Source organism: Lissotriton helveticus, chromosome 8, assembly GCF_964261635.1.
Source record: "Lissotriton helveticus chromosome 8, aLisHel1.1, whole genome shotgun sequence".
Classification (NCBI taxonomy): Eukaryota; Metazoa; Chordata; class Amphibia; order Caudata; family Salamandridae; genus Lissotriton; species Lissotriton helveticus.
In genome coordinates, this window is record NC_136069.1 from 1,437,003,692 (window position 1) to 1,437,018,361 (window position 14,670).

Here is a 14,670-nt window from a genome sequence, read left to right on the forward strand (position 1 = left end):
CCTAGGAAGTGTCTCAACCAAAGAGCACCCGCCATAGATATCGGGTGAGATCAACCAGAAATCAATCCTCGTCCATGTGTTGTGTTGACCTGAGTAGTGGGTGTATTCTGTAGTGTTGGGGTTACGTTTCCGTCAAACGTCCAATAGGGTAAACCGGTCACAGAGTTCCCCGAGTGCACGGCGGGCTCGGGTTCGAGAGTCCGGTGCAACAGAGGTACTGTCCATGACCGGGTTGAGCAATATATTGAAATCCCCACCGACTATCAGCGTCTGCGGATCCAACCGATCAAGCTGCGAAGAAAGAGCGTGAACAAATTCTGGGGCATCAGTGTTAGGGGCATATTTGCACAATAGTGTAACATTCCTACCCAAGAGGGTCCCGGATACTGCAAGGTACCTCCCCTCGCTGTCTTGGTGCAATGAACTAAAGCGGAATGGAACCCTGTTATGTATTAAAATGGCTACCCCGTGCGTAGTTGCTGTAATTTGAAAAATATCTATTTGTGCCCCAGCTGGACCCAAAATGTGCTTTGTCAGTCTTAGGAAGGTATGTCTCTTGTAAATAGGCGATGTCTACCTTGTGCCTTAATAAATAGTGGATACGTAGAAAAAAGGGGGGGTGCCCTAGCTTCAGTTTATTCATAAGCTTTTTGACTTGGCGCTTAATGGTCAAACACATTTCTTTTTGTTTGTCCAGGTATTTTATTTATACCTTCTTCTTCATACCTTCATATCTTCATTACATTTCTTTTGTAAAATAGTGTGAAATGGAAAAATGATCCAAATTTTTAACAATACATACAAAAATACTTCTACGTAAAATTACACAAAACATTTAAAGTCCACATATTCATTAAGACAAATTTGACCAAATACATCACAGTACAAAACTTTACACAAAAAAATTGTGACTAAATAGACCAATTCTCATAACCTTATTCACAGGTTACAACAAATTAATCAATATCCTAAACCATTTTTAGACAGAATATCCACAGGAACCCAATAGTATTATTCACTTAATGTGTCACAAAGAACTTAATTCTAGATTAAGAAAATACAAGATTTTAATCCTTGTGCTTCTGTGTTCCTTTATCATGCCGATGCGTTTCGAATCATAAGAAATTAATGCCTGGATTCTCATCAGGGCTTTCTGATTTTCTGTACAAGATGTAAACAAAAATAAAAACCATTTTTAGACGGTTGGGAAAAACTTGCTTCCCTATTTAATCCATTATCGCTATCTCTACACTCTCTTATACCTGAGGAGTTGTGTTTGTATATTCCTCATGGATTATAACCAGGTTTCATTCAGTCTTTTCTTTGCATTCAAGGAATCTCTGTTAACAAACAGAGAAAAATATCAGTGATATTCATAGGAGGGCCTTTTGCGTGTCTATAACCAATATTCAAATGACTCCTACCTTTTCAATTGCTTGCTAGAAATCACTGGGTGGCCGTATATTCATTTAGTTTGTGTCCCAGCTAGTTAATTTTCTGGAGAGACAAAACTTTATTGAGACTCCCTTTTGGCCGCATTTAAACAATCTCTATTGTTTATTAGTGTTACAGGAAGAAGGGCACATACCCCGCCGCTTTTGTCGGGCATCTATTCTGATCTGTTTCCATCCCGAGTTCTTTCTACACACTGGCGAGAAAGACACTCCATTAGCCAAACCGGGCTTTGCAACATTGTATCAAAAGGCTTCTGTTGTGCCAAAAACAATACATACTCGTACCTCTATTTGTTTCAATCACGAGTCGCGCTATTCCATGTATTTCCGTCCCCACGTTTCTTCTTGAATCTGGCAACAAAATTATTCCATTTACTCATTGCTACCTGATCGCATTGATTGATGATGGCTTTCTACTACAAACATGCATACCTTGATTGTTTCAATCGCTGCTCGCGCTGTTCCCCATTAAATTAATTTGCAAAATATCTATTCGTGCCCCAGCTAGACCCAAAATGTGCCTTGTCAGTCTTGGGAAGGTATGTCTCTTGTAAATAGGCGTTGTCTACCTTGTGCCAGGGGATCACCTGTCTACGTGTCCGAGTGTTATTCAAGCCCAGCACATTCCAAGATAGTAGGGAGAGTTTTGATGGACCCTCTACATTACCAAACCAAACCTGGCCATCCATCTGGTGTGACATTTCCATCATAGCATTAGAGCGACTACGAACAACAATGATCAATCTTGAAAGATTCAACTGTCCGAAAAGAACTTGACTTACAAATGAAATTACCCTCCCACCTCCCCCCACACAGCCAAACCCCAACCGGGGAAAGGCCATACTCCAAATGATGATGAACGTGAAGTACCAAATTGCTACTCTGACCGAAGAGTTTTTTTTATGTTTGTAGACATGAAAGAACTCTTGTGCCTCAGTCGGGTTATCGAAGATGCGGGCCCTGCCATCCGCATCAATTTTCAGCCTGGCCTGGTACAACATACCATAGCGCAGTCCCAGGTTTCTTAGGGTGTGTGAGCGGGAGGACCTGGCGTCAATATCTGGTTCCCCTAATAAGGAGTGGTGGACTGTGAAAACACGGTTATCGTCCTCTGTCCATTCTCTGCAGGACGAATGGAGTAGTGACGTGGACCGGCTGTGGAACTCGCTAGAGGAGGAAATTCAGGAAGGCCCCTTTAACTGGGCGTTCGATCACCAAGATGGACCGCCCCCTTTTGACGTCCATCTGCGACATTGGATAAGATTGAGGAAGCGGATGGAACGTCGTGCTTCGTCACCGGAGAGGACCCGGCAGTGAGAGGAGTGAGAAAGGAAAGCAACAGACGACTGCGCAGAAGAACCAACCCCGTCGGAGGAAACCACAGCAGAGCTTGGAGGCCAACGGCACCACGCACCACCGAGCCACGTTCCAGGAGGAGCGTGCCTACTTCAGGTACGGCAAAGAATGTCGGGCTGGGTATGTAGGCGGGGAAACACAGCGGTTTAGCAAGTGTGAGCCCGTAACACCTCCTCTCCTCTATACTCTCCCGAAACCCAATCCAACACCCTAATTCCCTCCCCGTGCACCCGCTCCTCACATGTGCACCTCCCTCACGTCCAGAGCCAATCTGGTTGCAGTTTGGCTCATATTCAGTGGTGGTACCTGCACTCCACGGTCCCTTGGGCAATACGAGTAATAGTGGACGTCATATCTGACAGTCTGTCTCTTTCCTCCCTACAACCACCTCGGCGGGAGTTCGTGGAAGCTGACTCTACATCCCAGACGAGGAACGACAAGCCAGAAGTCTTCAACCTGGAGGGAGTTTTTACATGACGGATCAAGCCTGATTTTCAAGGGACAGACTCTCTACTCGCAGTAAAAGAACCTTTTCTAAAATAAAACCTTATCTCTCGAGACCTAGTCTCCGGTCCCTTACTTCTACCCCGCCACAGGGTGGCTTTGACCCCATTGAATTTACGCCTAGCCTCCTGAACCATATCTTTAAAGTCTGGATAGAAGGACAACTTGGAGCCTTGCCAGTCCACATCACCCCTTTCTCTCACCAGGCGAAGTGTTGTGTCTCTATCTCGGAAGTTCATTACTTGTGCCCCAATGGGCCTGGCGGGGAGACCGGGGTTGGGGCGAGGGCACAGTGATCTGCGTGCCCTCTCTATGACAAAGCCGGTAGTGAATGCCTCTTTTCCAAACAATCCCAGCAACAGTGTCTCAACAAATACATCCATGCGGCCTGTGGGAGTCGTCTCGGGTACGCCAAGAATGCGTATGTTATTTCGGCGACTGCATGCCTCAAGGTCCTCGATTTTAATGGCCATCTCTTTCAAAATGCGTTCTACGCGCTCTAGACGTTTAGCGGATTGAGCAGTCCCATCTTCAATGTCGGTCATGCGTGCCTCTGCCAAATCTAGCCTTCTGTCATGAACCTAAATCTTGGCATCGAGATTTGGGATGGTTTTATCAAGAAAGTCAATGCGGCTGTCCAACGCCTTAAAGTCCGCTCTCATCTCTTGGAGCAGAGAGGCCTAGGTTCTGCGCTGACTCTGCCATGGCGAGATCGTGTGCTGGGGTGGTGCCCGCGAGCTTTTTAAATTGAGGAGTTCTTTGCTTTTGGTCTTTGCGGCCCATGCCACGCAGAGCGATGTTGCCGTGACCCACCAGGCCTCAGCCTAGGGTGTTCGATCTCTCCCACCTTGCTGCGTGACCTGCCAGGTAACAACAGGCCAAGCGGGGTGAATCAGGAGCCCAGTCGGACCAACAGTGGGGTGATGTGGGCAGGGACCGGGAGGGGGGGAGAGGTGCCACCCCAGTATCTTGCACAAAAAGAAAGAGGGATTTCCTTAATCCTGCTGTTTGTGACCAGGCTGGCGCTGCTGCTGGTCAAAGGCAGGCCCCATATACCTCAGGGGGGGCATAAGCGCAGTAGAACAGAGCCGATGGTGCGAGGATGAGGCTCAGTCTTGTGAGCGCTGTGTACGGGTGCAAGATCCAAGAGCCCACTGTGCGGCAGGATGGGGGGCCCACAGAGGAGTTGACTCCCGTTGAAAGGGAGGGTGCAGAGTTTTGGCCTGCGGATTAGTCTAAAGGCAGCAAACTGGGGCGGAAGTAATGTTGTCTTCAAACCATCACCGCCACCGGCACAAGTGCGTGGGGCAACCCGCTCCTCATTCCACCACAGTCAGCCTCCCCGCTCGTCTGCATGTGCGCGTGTGGTGGCAGATGCTCTACAATCAGCTGGCAGAGGGGAGGCAGCACGTTGATCCAGTACACTTCCCTCCCCCAGCAGGCCCCACGTGTGAAGCAGGATTCGGCCGCACCGCCAGTACCGATGAGTATCCCGGCAGCCGGCGGCAGTTGCTGCGAGGAAGTCAGCACAAAAAAGGGGCGCAGCTGCTCTCACCAGCAATGGAGGCGGTCCGGGTCAGTCCCGGGCGGATCCGGCCTTGCACGCTGGGATGGAGGCAGGGCGATGAGCCCGCTGCAGAACGGCTGCACCGCAAGGCCCCTCTCGCCTCCGTATCGGCCGTTCCCGAGCACCCAGCGGATCCGTTCTTGTATCAGAAGGATCAGCTTCCCTTCCGATATCCCTCACATCGTGTTCGCAGCGTGATGTCGGCGTTGGCCTCAGGAACACGCCGGGAAGCTGGAGAGCCGGAGGGAGCTTCTAAGCCAGGTGGCCATTTTAGTCGCCGGCTTGGCCAGGCCCCCCTAATTTCTTATTATTGAGGTGTTTTCCAGCCTTTGCCCTATACCAGTGAACAGGTGTGTAAACCTCATCAGTGAAAGATGCAACATATTTGCAGTTATGAGGGTATAAGATAGCCACAATAGCTGCACGTACATCACCCCATACTCACGTATAACTCAGTGTAATGTAGGGATTTGTTTAGCAGCGTTGCCCCTGTTCAGGTCTAAATAAACATGTGGAGCCAATAGCTTTAGTTTTAATGGTTGGTCACATATATGCTCAAATGCAGTTTGCATATATTTGCACACTAAAACCAGATGATTGGCATTGCCAAAGCTTGTTTTTAAAATGTTTCTGCGCAGCCAAAGTTATTTGACAGTATTGTAAAAGTTTTGAGTCTCTTAGAATGAGTTCCACACAGCCGTATTGTAGAAATAGGGAGTTGTAGGCCTTCTGTTAGTACTCGTGCCTAGCTCTTGTTTGGGCCCTCGTTTACTTTGTGTGTCCACTGTTTGCTCCTTCTTTTACTCAATAAAATTTGTTACAGCTATACCTCTGATTCCCTCACAAGTTAAAAATATTTCAATTCTTTGACTAAAGAAACTGCTGTAAACATACATGTCATGAGATAAAATAACCACGCTAATGTTCATTCTGTCATTCTCAGTCTCTTTTTATGTTTACCACTGTGGATCTTACATTTAGTGAATGTGTCTCCTTTCATTTTACAGATGTGTTGGCTAGTCAGGAAAATGCAGGTGACATAGCTACAGTTACAATTGATCAACGTAAGTATGTGAGTTTGCCTATTGCTTTTGACCTCTTGCACCAGAATTGAATAACAATGTAATACAATTAAATGCACTATTGCTGATCCAAAATGCATCTTAGTCAATGTTTTTATGACAACTATTTTATTTTTGCATTCGGAATTCTACATAATTTATTTTAAAGCAGTCTTTCAATGCAGTAAAAGAGTTATCAATTATTTTATGGCTACGTCCATTAAAAGCAAAGTACAAAAGCAAAAAGATTGATATAGGTGTCAATACCGGGAAACATTTCATGATCTCTGTTTCTTGGTCCCAAATGCTTTATGAGTGATAGATATTTGAAATTAATTTATGAGAAGATTGAATCGTCTTAAGTTATTATACATACAAATAGCGAACACGTAGAGGAGGTTCTTTTGAGCTCCAGCTCAAACCGACACGCATCTGGATTGCCCATCATCTCTTGGCATACTTGAAGCTATGCGTGACTAGCTTGTTAAAACTCACATTTACCTCATGAAAATCTATTTACAAGCCACCATTACTTATTGCAGTTAACTACCAGGAGTGCTAGCAACCATGTTATCCTTGCAGCATCACTGTTGACCCTCTAGATGTCAATTTTGAGTCTGATACACTCTTAAGCTGTTTATTCCTTAAGCTTAGTAATTGTACCCATGTCGTCTGTTGTGATATATGAAACTGAATTGAAAGAAAATGTGCATATCAGGTAATGGACTCTTTTGTGCTGCACATTTTCTATGTATTACAGATTACATCTCAATTAATATATTTTTCTGCATTTACTTTCACTGGTTTCAAATGTATAAACCAGTTGAAAATATATGTGCATTTTTGATATGCCCCTCTACCATTGCCAGTGTGTTTAAATGGATGCTAAATTAATGTAGTGCCAGATTTTTTTCAAAAAAGCTGGTAATTTAAAAAGTGATTTGAAGTCGTTATCAACTCTGCAGTTTTGTGTGTGGTGTACTTCCTCTCGTTTTTGTCACTTCTAGAAGGTAGCCAGTTTGTTAATCTTCTAAATCTAATTTTCATTCTTGTTGCTCCATTGCCAAGGGTCACTTAATTTGTTTCTGTTTTTACAGGTTTGGATATCCTACACTTAACACTGCCCAAAATATATTTGTTTTAAAAATACCCATTCAATACATTTTATTCTGACTTCATATTTAACCAAATAAATCCATGGATAGATGCAACCTTGTTTAGTGCTTTATTTTTATTTTTTTATTTTTAAGGTTTTGTAGAGCGCGTAGTAACCCTCGAGCATCCCAGCGCTAGAACCAGAACTCAGGAGTGGAGAGGGTCGGAAGGGGGTCGGGGTTTAAGGGAAGAGAAAGGTCTTCAGAGCCTTCCTGAATTGGAGAAGATTAGGTTCAATTCTCAATCTCCGGGGAAGGTTGTTCCAGTGTTTGGCCGTATGGACCGAGAAGCGACGTCCTCCGGACCGGGCTTTTTTGACTCTGGGGACAGTAATGAAGTTCTCTCCGCTTGAACGGAGGGCCCTGCTCGCCTTGTAAGGGATGATGAGATCCTTGAGGAGGGGAGGGCCTTTGTCATGAAGAGTCTTATGGGCCAGACAAAGGGCTTTGAAAACAACCCTTTCTCTGACTGGGAGCCAGTGCAGGAGCTTCAAGGCTGGCTTTGCTGAGGATCTGGCGGGGGTATTGGTAAGTAGGCGGGCTGCGGAGTTTTGAATTTTCTGCAGGGTGTTGAGTGTGGCTTCGGGGGCACCCAGGTAAATTGCATTGCAGTAGTCCAGTCTTGCCAGAATGAGGCCCTGAATCAGCAGTTTCTTGGATGAGGCTGGGAGCAGGGGGAAGACCTTTCTGCAGGCCCTGAGGAGTCCAAAGCAGGTTCCTGCCGTTTTTTTGGCTTGTGACCTGAAGCTCAGGTCTTTTTCGAGCCATATGCCCAGGCTCTTGACCTCCTCCTTCGGTGTAGGGGGGTCACCTAGACAGACGGGCCAGATGTCAGGTGGCAGGGAGGGCCCTTTATGTCCGAGCAGCAGAATCTCGGTCTTGGACCCATTTAGTTTCAGTGCTGAGAGGTTCATCCAGTTGTGGATTTCCGTGAGACAGCTGCGGAGGTCAGAGGGAGATTGGTGCGGGTGTGAGAGGGTTACCACCAGCTGGGTGTCGTCGGCGTAGTTGATGATTGAGACGCCGAAAGGGTTGACCAGTTTCTCCAGCGGGGACATATACACGTTGAATAACGTTGGGCTAAGTGATGAGCCCTGCGGTACTCCACAACGGAGGGGGATTGCGGGGGAGTGGCTGTCATTCTCCCAGACTTGAAAGGAGCGTCCATCTAGGAAAGATTTTAGCCACTTCAAGGCCATGCCCCTTACTCCGATGTCTCCCAGTCGTTGGATTAGGGTGTGGTGGCTCACAGTGTCGGAGGCCGCACTGAGGTCCAGGAGGATCACTGCCACTGATCCTCCCGTATCCAGAATGCTTCTGGCCTTCTCCACTGCTGCCAGGAGGGCGGTGTCGGTGCCCTGGCCTGGGCGAAACCCTGTCTGGGAAGTCCCGAGTAAGTTGTTGCTCTCAAGGAATAGTGATAGTTTTTTATTCACTAGCTTCTCCGTGATCTTACTGTTTCCTGGGAGGAGGGATATGGGTCTGTAGTTGGCTAGGTCCAGGGGGTCTAGGGAGGGTTTCTTTAAAAGGCCTTTGACCACTGCAGCTTTCCAGCTAGGAGGGACTAGGCCCTGCGAAAGGGAGGAATTGATGAGGGACGTGAGGGGGGGGATGATGGTGCTGGTCACCTTTTTCAGAAAACGGAGAGGGGCGGGATCGCGAGGAGAGCCACTTTTAATTGTAGCCAGCGTCGCGGCTACCTCTTCTGTAGATACTGGGCCGAAGGTATCAAGACAGGGTGTGGTGCCATCAGGGGAGTGGGAACAGTGAAGTGGAGATTTGGAGGGCTCCCCGCCTAAGTTGTCAACCGTGTGAGGGGGAAGGGCCGCGAGAATTTTTTGGATTTTTACGTCGAAGAAGGTGGCAAGTTTAGTGCATTTGCTTTCCGCGGCTTTGGGATCCAAAGGTTTTGTTGGGGGGTCTGGGGCCTGGAGGAGTTCTTTAAGAACGGCAAAGATTTCGTGTGCCGAGCAGGAGGCATTTTTGATTCTATCTTCGTAGAACGCGCTTTTGGTATTGCGGAGCTCCGTTTTATAGGATTTTAGCGAGGCCCGAAATGTGTCTTTCTTGTCTGCCGTTTTGTCTTTCCTCCATAGGCGTTCGTTCCTCTTGCATTCCTTTCGTAGTATATTTAATTCGGGGGTGTACCAAGGGGAAGGGTTGACTCTTTAGGTACGTTTGAGGGTACTGGATTTCGGGAGGATGTCATCCAGAGATTGGGAGATCCATGTATTGAATCTGGTGTCAGCCGTGATAGCGTCTTGAGAAGGGGAAGGGGTATCTTCACTTAATTTAGTTGCCCGTTCCTCTGGGACCAATTTATGCCAGCATCTGATAAGGGTTCTGAATTTGGGAGGTTGGGGTGGAGGGATGTTGATGTGCCATTCGAAAGGGACCAGCAAGTGATCGGTCCAAAGGAGGGGGTCGTGAGGGCGAGTGTTCAGATCTTGGATGTTTGTAAATATGGGATCGAGTAGCTGTCCTTTGTCGTGGGTGGCCTGTGGGTTTTTTAGGTCGAGGCCCGTGGAGGCAATATCTTGCAGGAGTTCTGCAGCCTGCTTGTCGACCGGGTCCAGGAAGTGAATATTAAGGTCCCCCAATAGGAGATAGTTGGAGGAGGTTGTGCATTTGATGGTGATGTGGTCAGTGAGTTTGCTCGGAAATTCGGCGAGTTGGCCAGGGGGGCGATATACGAGCAGTCCCGACAAAGATGTTACTGGGGAGATTTGGATGGAGAAGTGGCAGCTTTCACAGCCTTTGATGTTGCCATCAGAGATTCTGCAGGTGAGGACGTCCTTGGAAATTACAGCTAGGCCGCCTCCTCTACCAACTGGTCTATTCAAAGAGCAGATTTGATAGCCAGGGGGGAGTGCTAAGACTATGTCAGGGCCATTGTTGTTAGTGAGCCATGTTTCAGTGAGAAACAGAATATCCAAAGCGTGGTTTAGGATCAGGAGGTTAATTTCATGCGCATGTTTAACGAGCGACCTGCAGTTAAGGAGGCCTAGTTGAAGTCCACCAGGTGCCGGGTCTGTGCCGGGAGGGTTGCAGAGACTGCAGCCGGGGAAGGGACTATCGCCCGTATGGGTGTAATTGCAGAGGGGGTGTTTTTGTGTGTTAAGGGCCAGGAGCCTGTCCCGGGTGTAGGTCGGGCATTTCATAGTAGAAATGGGCAGAGTAACTGGGCCCGGGTCCGGCTGGGCCCGGACGGGCCCAGACGGGCTTGCCTTAGGCGCGCCCGCTGCGCCCGTCCGCTGCGCGTACGGTGTGGACACATACTTTTATGGGGAGAACATCGAGGGAGGGGGCGTGGCCTCCAAGGGGGCGTGGCCAATCGTCACGCCGGCAATGGCGCTTCGTTTGTTTTTGGCGTTCGTGGGGCCAGGTGAGTCCTACTTTAAAATCAGAGGGAAGCTCAAGTGACACAGTATCAAAATACACACAGTTTTTAAAACAGTAAAAAGCCTATCTCCCGGCTTTCCGCCTCAGGAGTTGCGAGTGTTCTAGCAGGCGGCGCTTGCAGTCAGCGCTTAAATACCTGAAGGGCGGGAGGGGGCGTGGCCTCCAAGGGGGCGTGGCCAATCGTCACGCCGGCAATGGCGCTTCGTTTGTTTTTGGCGTTCGTGGGGCCAGGTGAGTCCTACTTTAAAATCAGAGGGAAGCTCAAGTGACACAGTATCAAAATACACACAGTTTTTAAAACAGTAAAAAGCCTATCTCCCGGCTTTCCGCCTCAGGAGTTGCGAGTGTTCTAGCAGGCGGCGCTTGCAGTCAGCGCTTAAATACCTGAAGGGCGGGAGGGGGCGTGGCCTCCAAGGGGGCGTGGCCAATCGTCACGCCGGCAATGGCGCTTCGTTTGTTTTTGGCGTTCGTGGGGCCAGGTGAGTCCTACTTTAAAATCAGAGGGAAGCTCAAGTGACACAGTATCAAAATACACACAGTTTTTAAAACAGTAAAAAGCCTATCTCCCGGCTTTCCGCCTCAGGAGTTGCGAGTGTTCTAGCAGGCGGCGCTTGCAGTCAGCGCTTAAATACCTGAAGGGTGGGAGGGGGCGTGGCCTCCAAGGGGGCGTGGCCAATCGTCACGCCGGCAATGGCGCTTCGTTTGTTTTTGGCGTTTGTGGGGCCAGGTGAGTCCTACTTTAAAATCAGAGGGAAGCTCAAGTGACACAGTATCAAAATACACACAGTTTTTAAAACAGTAAAAAGCCTATCTCCCGGCTTTCCGCCTCAGGAGTTGCGAGTGCTTAGACTTTTTTTTTTCATTATATTTCATCTAATCTAACACACTCACTAGATACATTTTGAACTCATTGTATTATGTTTTACTAGGCATAGAAAAGCATTTGTTCTAAGATTTATGTAGAAGTGTTTTACTATCTGCCTGAATGTTAAATTCTTTTTAAAATTTTATTCAGTTCATTGTATCAATTTTTTCTGCTCAGTTCAATTCTTAGTGGTTGGAAGTTCCTAGTCAAGTGGCTGCAATCCCAACCTTGCGCTCACCACCCCATTGTCAATTAAAGTGGATTCAGTTTAATGTTTTATTTGTGGAGAGGTGATATGACCAGCCTTTCCACACTAAATAAGGTGTGGTTCAGCACATCTGGCCAACAGGCAATATTGGCAGTGTGCTAAAGGTACACCTACCTGTACCCTTTCTTTCCCGGTCTCTATGCCCAGACAACTTAAATGTTCTCTAATTAATATTCATCTTTGAAACGTAGTTGAATTTACCAACCTAGTCCTTGTTAAAAAGCTGTATGTTGTCTTTATTAAGGAGTGTTGATTCACAGTGCATCAGCGCAGGATTGTGCGCTTGGTACACATATAAACTATAACTCACTCCTTCTCCCTTGGTCAGAAAAAAAGATGGAGGTCTCACTATTTTTCACAAACATTAATTAGCTACATCTTTAGTCATCCTAAACTACTGTGCTTTCAGATTTCTTTCTACTTCCAACACACGTTTAGCCTTAGGTCTTTCATTCATTCTCTGCTATCATTTACCTGCATTGTAAGTGACAACACTGCATTTTATAATAAATAGTTGTGTATGCATGCGCAATGCAAAATACATCCCCAGGTGAGGCACTCCGGGCTCAAATAATGATTCAAAGGTTGGTTATTCAGATGTTGAGATTTATTCAAACAAAGTTCGTCACGAGTATTGCATTGATATTGCTTTCATATCAAACAAATGTCTATTGTGTATATTTTTCACAAGAAGGATTATCAAGGTGAACAACTCTGATGCATTTCGGGCGGGGCCCTTTCTCGAGGAGTGCTGTAAGGAAGACGGAAAGAAGTGAGGATGGGAATAATGAGATGCGCTGAATGTATTAGTTAAGTGCCGATCAATAAGTGCTCTGTGCTGTTTAAAAAATGGACATAGTGTGCATATGAAAGTGCCGATTCGTGAACTAGAAAGTACGTGCCCATAAAGATAAATGGACGTGGAAAGATGGCCAGGGTAAAGCGAAACGCAAATCAACTGCATGACTTACTTCTATTCCATAGTAACGCAGCGCGCTACTTCACAAAGTCTGGCGTCTAGCGAGAACGCTACAGTAGAGTGAACGGGGAAAGAGTGATGGAGGCTGAGGGGAATCGAGATGGACGAAGGAATGGGGAAAATAAACGAAGGACTAGAAAGGGTAAAGGTGTGCGATGACAGCGTGGGGGCCATATTGAAACGGTGTGAAAAAGCAAGGGAAGTTACAGTGTGGGGAAATGATGGGACATATAAGAGCAATGTACAGTAAAATGATACAACATGTTATAGATAGCAGCTATATTCGGTGCGATCGTTAAGACCGAAAGGTTTCAATGTCTGTAAGCGGAACATCCATTCCAGTTCTCTTTTGAGAAGCAGTTTGTTATTGTCAATTCCTTCTCTTTTGGTCACAATTTCCAAGACGATGAATTGTAATTGTGCGATGGTATGGCGAGATTCTAAGAAATGCATGGCAATATTAGATTTCTCATTTTTAAGACGTATGTTCGATTTATGCTCATTCAAGCGTGTCTTGATTTTTCTTTCAGTTTTTCCAACGTATAGTTTGCCGCAAGGGCATTTCAAAGCATAGATCAAATTGGTAGAGTCACATGTAGCGTTAACTTGAAGTTTAATGGCATTACCCTTCATAGGATGGCGGATGATGTTGCCTTTTATGACACAATTACAGTGGTTACAATTAAGACAGGGTTGGGTTCCTTTATACTGTTTGCATTTTTTTCATCCATCTCCACAAAAAGTGGTATCACTAGTTTCCTGCCAAAACCATCTTAAAAAGAAAGAAACCTCATCATCAATATCCACAGTAAGTGACACCACTGCATTTTGCTATTTTCAACTGCACAGGAACTGAAGGCAGTGCATTTGGAATATCATTGATGAATTCTCAGACCTCCTCACCACCTCATCAGTCCTAATTGGGTGACTTCAACCTTCAAGACCGCACAAACTAAAAAAAATAGAAAATAACTAAAAATCAAGAGACATCCTCATAAACTTCATTGATACACTCAACATATTGCATATCCACAACCAACACACTCCAAATGCCACATCCGGAACCTTACATTCTCAACATCACCCACAATGCTACACAAACCTTTTGTATTGAACCAACCACTTATTTATTGATTTAGTGTTTTATATAGTGCAAACATGACCCAATAGGGTGTCAGAGCGCTTAACAGAGATATAGCGGTCCTGATTGCAACAGTAGCAAGCCTCATAAACTTAAGAATGAAGAACAATATAAAACAATGGACAGTAAAAGTTCTCTGTACTTACAATACTATCTGAGACTGAATTCTACATCAAATTACAAATTTCCTTTATACCATCAAAGCACTCTGAGTTCAAAGTTTAGCCGAGCGCTCGCCTCAGTAGCTTAACGAATAGGGGACCCAGGAAAAAATTGTGTATATCTCAGTGCACTTCCTTAAGGAAGTCATTGAGGGTCCTTTCTGAATTATAAATCTATAGGGAACGGATGATGAGTTAATAGACAGACAATTAGGTGATTGATTATAGAGAGTTATGGTAGGAATTTACCCATTAGGAAGAACTTAGCCGCCTCCTTGAATTTGAAATGGAAGGGTATTATTCTTCTAATGTTTGGCGGTAGCCAGTTCCAGATTCTGGGTGCGGCGCCTGAGGAAGCTCTGTTGTATGTTTTCTTCTTCTGGAAGAATGGAGGTTTCAGCGCAAGGTCTTTTGCGTCTGGGGAATCCATTCCTGCTCCAGATAGCCGGTGTTTTTGAGTGAAGCGCCTTATGTGTGATGCAGGCCAGTTTGTGCTGTACTCTAGTTTCGTATGGTAGCCAGTTCAGAGCTTTTAAGTCCTGAGAGATGTGATCAAATTTTCTAGATCCAGTTATGAGTCTTGTGGCTGCGTTGAGACAGGCTTTTAGCAGAGCTGAGCAGAGCTGACCAGATAGAGTTGAACATCTATATTCAATCCTCGCGATGACCAAGTCCTAAACTGCCATTTTGAGGTCTGACGTTTCTAGGAAGGTTTTCAGTTTTTGAAGGCAACTCCGGTTGTACCGGGTGTTTTTAGC

General features: G+C 46.2%; 1 protein-coding gene across 2 annotated transcripts in view; it reads left to right on the plus strand.

Moving 5' to 3' along the window:
- The window catches only part of GABPA (GA binding protein transcription factor subunit alpha), a 301,636-nt gene that overhangs the window by 200,195 nt on the left and 86,771 nt on the right, over positions 1 to 14,670 (plus strand). For both annotated transcript variants that reach the window (XM_078658370.1, XM_078658369.1), the window contains one exon: positions 5,889 to 5,945. In XM_078658370.1, coding sequence (XP_078514496.1) covers positions 5,889 to 5,945 — 57 coding nt within the window. The remainder of the gene's footprint in view (positions 1 to 5,888; positions 5,946 to 14,670) is intronic.